Genomic DNA, 8,414 nt, shown 5'->3' on the forward strand with positions numbered 1-8,414 from the left:
TGAAGTCAATGTTGTGTCCCGTCTCTTTAATATGTTGTGATAAAGCTGTGCTTTCTCTGCCTTTCTTGATGTCTGCTTCGTGTTCTGTCATTCGTATTTTCAGTTTTCGTCGAGTGGTGCCGACATAACACATATTGCATTGTTCCCCATCTTTGCCATTGCACGTCAATTCGTTAACTACATTGTCTAGTTGGAGTTTGTCTGCTTTGGTAGTTGTTGTTGTGAACAGCTTTTGTAGTGTGTGGTTTGATTTGTATGCGATTGTTCTTTTTTCACTTTCTCTGTTTGATGCAGGTAATGCTAAGTTTTTATTTGGTGTTGTTTATCTCGCAAATGGTAACATTTTCGAAGAGGATACTTGTGAGATCTTCGTGTATTGTCTTAGTAGGCGGCTTAAACAATAATTTGTTTAACGTTGCTGGAGCTAGTTCCTTACGTGATTTATGCACTAGGCTTAATTTGACTTTAGTTCATAACTTAAAGCCCACTCATTTTAACTTAGGGACGTGTTCAACATCCTTGCTTTCCTATTCTGTTGATTGGACTCTGCCGCTTCTTAGCTCAGGATGTGTTAGCACTTGCGCTTTATGTGTCAATGAGGATGTGATCGAGATGAACAATTATTTTGTTGGAGATTATTCTAATGATTTAGATGACGCGGACTTAGATAATATTTTTGAATCAGACGACTAATTTTCTTTTCGATGTGTACGAATAGATGAGGTTCTGGTAGCTTTGAACAAAGTGAGGTCTGGTTCTATAGGAGTTGACGAAATTCCGGTACGTTTTATTAAAATAATTTTTCCTAATATATCTCATTTTATCTAAGACTTAATAAATTGCATCTTTATAACGTGTACTTTGCCTAGGGCCTGGAAAAAGGCACGTATTGCTCCTAACCCCAAATCGAGAAATGTTAGCGGGCCTCATGATCTTAGACCAATCTCCAAATTGCCAGCTGATTGGAACCTCACAAGAAAGGAGACAAGACGGAATGTGCCAACTATAAAGAAATAAATCTCCTAAACACGGTGGTACACGCAAACCGGGAAGACCAAAAGCCCTATGGAAAGATCAACTGGTGGGAGACACCTCGAAACTTAGTGTCAGGGATTTTAGAATGAGCGCAGAAGATCGAGGCGCTTGGATCGCTATTCTACGTCCGGCTAGAGGAACAAAAGTTTTGTCATAGCCAATTAAGGCAAAGTAAGTAACTTATACACGCCCATAAGGTTGGTAAGGCTGGAATACCAGTACCATTATGTACAGCTTTTATTTTCTCTAGACCAACAAGAACAACAAATACATATAACACGAATCGCGAGCTCTTTGTATGCCAGATCGTATCTAGTCAGAGTTGTACGTTGTTGGAATAGATTGCCTTATGACTTGAGAATTTTTCGCAGTCTGTGTTTCGGTTGAAATTGTTGAAGCACTTCCCATAACTCTCTAATTGCTACATTCGGACTTTTGGTATCTGTGGTTATAACTACTAGGATATTTTTTTTACTATATACCATAGATTCAACTTTTATGTGACATGGCTGGGTAGCCTCAAAGATTTTTGATATTTTTTTTTCTTTTTCATTTAGTTTAAGTAATTCATGAGATTTATACTCAGGTTTTTTTCTACGTAACATGGATTTTTTGGTATTAATGAATAACTAAATAAATAAATTCCGGACTTAAGATTTGTTTCGAGGTTACTTTTTAATTTTTAGAGCGCACAAAAATCCGATTACTGACTTGGGTGTATGCCCATAGTGGCATGGGACGGACTAATATCGGCACCCTCTTTTCGACCTTACCTAACCCTAACCCTATGGTTGCCCAAAGCTTTTTTGATTGGGGTGTTTTGAAAAGTTCAACGATTTTCAGCTGAGATTATCAGTTTTTTTTTGCTTTTTAGGAACAAAATTCTCTTGCTTGGAAGATCTCCTACAAAAACGAAATGTTTGTATTTCCTTTGGTCTTTTTGGCTTTGGAAGGTCTTCTTGCAGATGTGTTCTTAACATTCGAAAAATTACGTTAAATGATTCGTTTCGAATTCTGGCAACAACATTAGAAAAACTTTAGCCCTGATTTTCTCCCCCTTCGTCACTAGCGCCATTTGGCAGGCGGATCTTTCGTCATAAAGCTAAAAGAATTGAATAGGAGAAACCCTAATGGTAAGAGAGATGTCTTCAGGCAAATGCAACGCAACTTATTTCCTCAACTATGTTGTAATTTGATTTAATAATAGACACGTCTCTCTCTTCGTTCTATAATTTTATATATATTATGCATGTTTAATAGTTTATACTAAAACTATATAGCAATTACAATACAATTACAGTTAAGTGATACGATACAAAGCAAATACTTTTAACATTTCTTATCCAACTTTGGTTTTATCCATATACAGTGGTGGCAAAAGTCTCAGCGGATGGTGTATCTTTCGAACTCCATTTATTATTCCTATGTACATACATATCTTACACATGTAACAAAACATTGAGCTAGTTAACTACGATACGACACAATAAAGGCAAACAATTCCATGATGAAGTTGACAGCATTCACTTCATTTTATAATACTTGTTAGGCTTGTGTATCCAGTGGGGCCGGAGGTAGTTGTGGCATCACCATTGCGGCAATGCCTACAACAGAAGAATTTGCGTATTACATCTAGGAAACTGCTTTGCTCAAAGTCGTCCATATTGTTCATGAACGCTCCAGATGTTAAATCTTCTTCGGTACGAGTGCCCACAAACTCTTTGAGATCGGATAATGGGAAGCCGTCCCGGTAATAGCGTTTAATGGTGTCATAGGCGTCCATTATAACGGATATAAATAGAGATAGCACCACGTAGATATACAGCGATATGAAGGAGTACAAGTATATCTGACAGAACCACCATAACCAATTCGATTTCGAAGAAAATGTAGCAAAGGTGGCAAACATGTCGTCGCCGTTGATTAAAGAGAATAAACACTCGGAGGTGGTGGCCAAAGATCGGAATTTCATGTGATACGGTCCCAGTATTAACCAGCCACAGAAAGCAAATCCGGCATAGATAAGCAAAGCAGCCACCAGAAAACGGAATATTTTGGGTGCTGCCTTTTTCAAAGTCAATATCACTACGTTGTAGGTCTTGAAGAAGCCCAAATAACGCAAAACACCAAACCACACCAGCAGATTGCCAATGCCCAGGAACAAGGAACACGTATCCCACTGATCGGCCACCAAAAATTTTCGTTCGATTTGCTCCTTTAAAGCGGATCCCAAAACGAGCAACACGTCGTTGAAAATAATCATGATGTACCTAAAACAAGATGGGGCATTACAAATCAGTACGCACTTCGTGAGAATATTTGACTCTTCACTTACCAAAAGTTAACAAATTCCAGCCTGCCATCGAAGCTCAGCTCTTTGTTGAAATGCGAGCGGAAAAATGTCACTGTTTGACACCTCAGCAGATAGGCCCGATACAGCGCCCTTGCACAAAGGGCAAACGAAAGCATGCACACCAGCAGCACAAATATATTCAAAATACTCCTGAGTATTGCGTCAAACTCCGCATCGGATATAAAATCCACATCGCCTTTGCAATGCAGACGAGTGGCATCGGCATCAAGCGACAGCAGCATTTGACCATCGTGGTCGCGGTTATCAAAGAACATGGTGATGTCAAATTTGAAGCAATCAGGAGCAGACAGCGGACCACCGTAGGCTTTAAAATTTATTGTCTTTATGGCAAACACAAGGGTGGCTTTCACCAGAGAGGAGAAACTGACTTCGACGCCCATTTGCTGCAGGTATTTTTGAATTCCGATTTCGGTTACGTTTCGCGGCAAGGACTCGCACAAAAGCTCGATTTCCGGATTAAATATGTACGATTCGTTGAAGCCGAATATAGTGCCTTGTTTGTAGTTGTATAAACACAGCTTCATGGGAGCCATGCTGTTATCCAGTGTCGGATAGTCGTAGGGCCCTATTGAACGATTCACGCTTGCATATCCCTTTATGGCATAGTCGATGGTGTCGAAAAACTCGCTCTTCTCATAAAGAGCAAATGGTCCAACAGATGGTGGGTACGATTCAACCTCCCGCGACGAATCCCATCCACGTAAGAACAGATGCGAGAACGCAATGCGATTGTCCCAGGTGTAGTTTATGTGATTATAGCGCGAGTGCGCAAACAAACAAAGTTGCATGGTGACCAGAACAATTTTTATTACCTGTGGGAAGAGAAAGAAGTAATCATGGCAATGGCAAAACAATCATACAAGTCAATCCCATGGCAGCCGGTTGTACGTACCGGATTGACCCGATGAATTCCTTCATCGGCAAGGGCGGCCGCCTCAGTGTACCACACACTGCTACTACAACAACAACAATCATCAAGTCAAGTCATCAAGTTTAAGATTAATCAATTTAAGGATCAATGGGATTTCATGCAGGAATCCGAATGCAATGCAACGAATGGCATAGCACAAAAACATAAACTTTTTTAGAAATACGCATACATATTGAGTAGACAAAACAAGTGATAACTGCGACAATTCATTGTTGTTTTGTTTCTGTGCTGCGATTTATTTTCTCCCGAGTCGTTTGCATTGTGTAATCTTTACGACCCCATTCAAGTGTTCTAAACACGCCACAACAGCACCCACTATCATCGAAAATATTTTTGTAGTCAAATGCCTTGGCTGGTGCTTGAGAAAATTTAAATAGAAAGTGTCATACAATTTTATTTGTAACAAAACGCAAGCGAGTGGACAGCAAACTTTGACTTAAGGGTGCCAAGCATCTTTGCCACACCATTTAAAGCTAAGTTTTGTTTCAAAAGTTTTAAATATTTTAAGCCGGTTGACCAACAAGGGTTAATACATGATTCTTGTTGAATTGTTTTTAAATATTTTACTTACACTAGCTTCTCATTGTTTTTTTGTTTGTTTGCTTAGTTATCTTAGCAAGTGTCTAAGATCGTAACTCGCTAAAAATTGATTGCTTTTGCCGTTTACTTTGATATTCAGGTCTGATAAGAGATGTGATATACAAAATAATTAAAAATTTAGGCATTAGTCACGGGCGACTGACTAACTGACTACTGTTAATTCTACTGGTTAATGTTCACAATTCATGTGGCAAAATGAGCTGACGAGGATCGCCACCTCCACAAGCAAATGTGACTAAAACAACAAGAACAACATATGATACCCCACACACCCACCCAGAAGCAAATGTAGTCTTTGAGTCAGACATACGCAAACTCCGATTTCGTCAGTGGTCAAACAGAATGAAGGCGAATAATGCGTAAAAGATTAGGGAGTTTGTTTCTTCCCAATTGCCAAAAAAGATGTAATGGGCAGCCCCATATAGTTTGCTTACCAAGCGATAAGTATGTTATCATCATGCATGAATCTACCCATCCCAAAATAAATATGTACCCTGCACTGTTTGCCTGGGCTTGTGATACAAAGCAAATCAAATTAAGATGGTAAACAGTGGCTTTGCATTGTATTCTTGTCTTGTGTAATGGTATTGTCAGCGGCCGAGACTGCATTTTGTTTCCCAATTAAAACGAATGCGGCAACACTGCTTTACCACCCTGTTGGTCATGATTTCCTCCCCACTTACCTGTACCACGAATTTATACGGGAACTTTCTTCTAGCTTGCCACTTCTCTATAGGATTCATGAAGAAAAACTGCAATTTTCTTCTCATGCGGTCCTCGACATACATATCCGCGGGAGTCACTCCTTCGATGTGAGTTGAAGAGGCTGGCACTTCCACGTAACCATTTCCACTGGGATCGACATTGTTGGAGAGAGGAGTATTCATAGCCTCTTTGTAGGAGAAGCGTGAGCCAGCCGTGTTACTGTGAGGGCTGGCGTACTCATCATCACTTTCACATCGGGAATCCTCCGCCTCACCCGTCTGCTCAATCTGCTGGGGCTGCTGTTTACTACGACCTTCATTGGTATTGGCGGAAATGTTGTTGCTGGACATAACGTCTTTGTTTGTTTTTCCTCCAGAGGAGCTTTTAGTGTCCAACTATGTGGAGATTCAATACAGCTTTGATATATACGTTCGCAATTGAAATGAAATGTTTGTTTTGGCAAAAATTGCAGCTTTCTACGTGCATAAAACTTTAAAAACAAAGACAAAGAGACGATGACGATTTACACTGAATGAATGAGAAGAACAGATATCGACTGGTTTAGAAATAATCGATTATTTAAATATTATCGATAATTCTCATTTGTGTAACTGATAATTATCGAATCGATAAAAAGATATACAGTTGAACCTCGATTATCCGGCTTGCTTAGGACGGAAAATCGAAAACACGATTCATAGAGGCTTTTTTCTAAAATGTCATTAATTATTTATTTATTTATTTGCTCAAATGTTAGCCAAACCCTATGACCTTTTTTGACTAATGGACTACATTTAATTTAAAATATTACAATATAAAAATGAACGAATGACTACTCAGTTGAAACAACTTCAATGAAAAAAAAATTTTTTTGAATTGTAAATTACATTGAACAAGATACGAATAAACACAAAAAAAAATGATTGCCTACTTCAATAACTTCAACAATTTAAAGTAGTTGAACAAAACAATTAAAATTCTTAAATTTGATACCAACAAAAATATATAAGTTATGGCTTTTATGCATTTTTTAACCAATCCTAAAATCAAAATGAACTGAGAAACATTTATTATCGCATTTTATAAAATATTTCCATAAGTATAAATACTTAATAATGGATGAAAAACTACTCAGTTGAGACAGCTCTAATGAAAAATCAATAATAATACTAATAATAAATTACATGAGAAACAAAAGATTTAAAAGAAAACAATAAATCACTTGATAAATGAATGACTACTCTCAAAACATTCTGCAACCTAAAGGAGCTGAATGCAGTAATTATATTTTTAAAATCAATAAATATATATATATATATATATATATATATATATGTATATATATATATATATATATATATATATATATATATATATATATATATATATATATATATATATATATATATATATATATATATATATATATATATATATATATATATATATATATATATATATATATATATATATATATATATATATTGTTTTTAATTTTTTTTTGTGTAATGCTAAAAACAAAATTAACTAAGTTACGTCTCCAAAATATGTGCATAGCTAAGACAATTGAAAAAACAATGAAAAGAAAAAATTACAAAATATTAAAACTGCAAATAAAGGGTGATTTTTTTGAGGTTAGGATTTTCATGCATTAGTATTTGACAGATCACGTGGGATTTCAGACATGGTGTCAAAGAGAAAGATGCTCAGTATGCTTTGACATTTCATCATGAATAGACTTACTAACGAGCAACGCTTGCAAATCATTGAATTTTATTACCAAAATCAGTGTTCGGTTCGAAATGTGTTCAAATTTTGACAAATTTTGTTCAGCGATGAGGCTCATTTCTGGTTGAATGGCTACGTAAATAAGCAAAATTGCCGCATTTGGAGTGAAGAGCAACCAGAAGCCGTTCAAGAACTGCCCATGCATCCCGAAAAATGCACTGTTTGGTGTGGTTTGTACGCTGGTGGAATCATTGGACCGTATTTTTTCAAAGATGCTGTTGGACGCAACGTTACGGTGAATGAACACATTTCGAACCGAACACTGATTTTGGTAATAAAATTCAATGATTTGCAAGCGTTGCTCGTTAGTAAGTCTATTCATGACGAAATGTCAAAGCATACTGAGCATCTTTCTCTTTGACACTATGTCTGAAATCCCACGTGATCTGTCAAATACTAATGCATGAAAATCCTAACCTCAAAAAAATCACCCTTTATGACGAAAATTAACATACAACTTTTTACGAAAAGTTACAAAGGACATATTGAAAATTTTAAGGGGAAGTGGCAAAGCATTAAAAATTCTAGCTACTCTTACATGAAATGATCGCTCTAAAGAAGACTTAAGCTTAGGTAATTTTAGAATAAAAGCATGACACGAGCCTTCAAAAAATCATGAAAACTGCAACCCAGAAAGTCAGTCACGTATGGCGTTACATGTCCGCGAATATGAAGCGAGTAAACAAAACGAATAACCCTATTAAAAACAAGCTGCAGTTTTCTAATAATAACCCCAGGAACACCCGAATAAACTTCAATACAATATAGAAAAATTGGCATAATTAACGCATGTGCAAGCTTTATTCTTACATTCAAGAACAGACAAAATTCCAAACTATACAATTTTCTCAACATGAAATTAACTTTGAATACAATAAAACAATAAACATTTAACATGATCCATAAAGGCAAAATTAACATTACCAACACGAACTGAAGCATCAATTATCCCAATAACAAATCTCATCGCCTTTGTTTTGC

At 36.7% G+C, this 8,414-nt stretch overlaps 1 protein-coding gene across 1 annotated transcript; it reads right to left on the reverse strand.

The window, feature by feature from the left end:
- Window positions 1–2,255: 2,255 nt before the first annotated feature.
- On the reverse strand, window positions 2,256–6,178 carry LOC106096197 (mucolipin-3). Its single transcript, XM_013263831.2, has 3 exons — window positions 5,624–6,178; window positions 3,371–4,221; window positions 2,256–3,305 (listed from the first exon to the last, which is right to left on the reverse strand). Exons 1-3 carry the CDS (start codon window positions 5,993–5,995, stop codon window positions 2,564–2,566), a joined length of 1,965 nt encoding a protein of 654 aa, XP_013119285.1. The 5' UTR covers window positions 5,996–6,178; the 3' UTR covers window positions 2,256–2,563.
- Between the last annotated feature and the right edge of the window lie 2,236 nt (window positions 6,179–8,414).

The sequence above is a fragment of the Stomoxys calcitrans genome, chromosome 1 (assembly GCF_963082655.1).
Source record: "Stomoxys calcitrans chromosome 1, idStoCalc2.1, whole genome shotgun sequence".
NCBI classification, from domain to species: Eukaryota; Metazoa; Arthropoda; class Insecta; order Diptera; family Muscidae; genus Stomoxys; species Stomoxys calcitrans.

What these genes read in the sequence shown, in the direction of transcription:
- LOC106096197 (XM_013263831.2), bottom strand. Translation starts at nt 5,995, where the DNA reads ATGTCCAGCAACAACATTTCCGCCAATACCAATGAAGGTCGTAGTAAA. An exon ending in CGTATAAATTCGTGGTACAG is followed by an intron (nt 4,222 to 5,623) that starts GTAAGTGGGGAG and finishes CTCTTCCCACAG; the next exon opens with GTAATAAAAATTGTTCTGGT. An exon ending in CTGGAATTTGTTAACTTTTG is followed by an intron (nt 3,306 to 3,370) that starts GTAAGTGAAGAG and finishes ATCTTGTTTTAG; the next exon opens with GTACATCATGATTATTTTCA.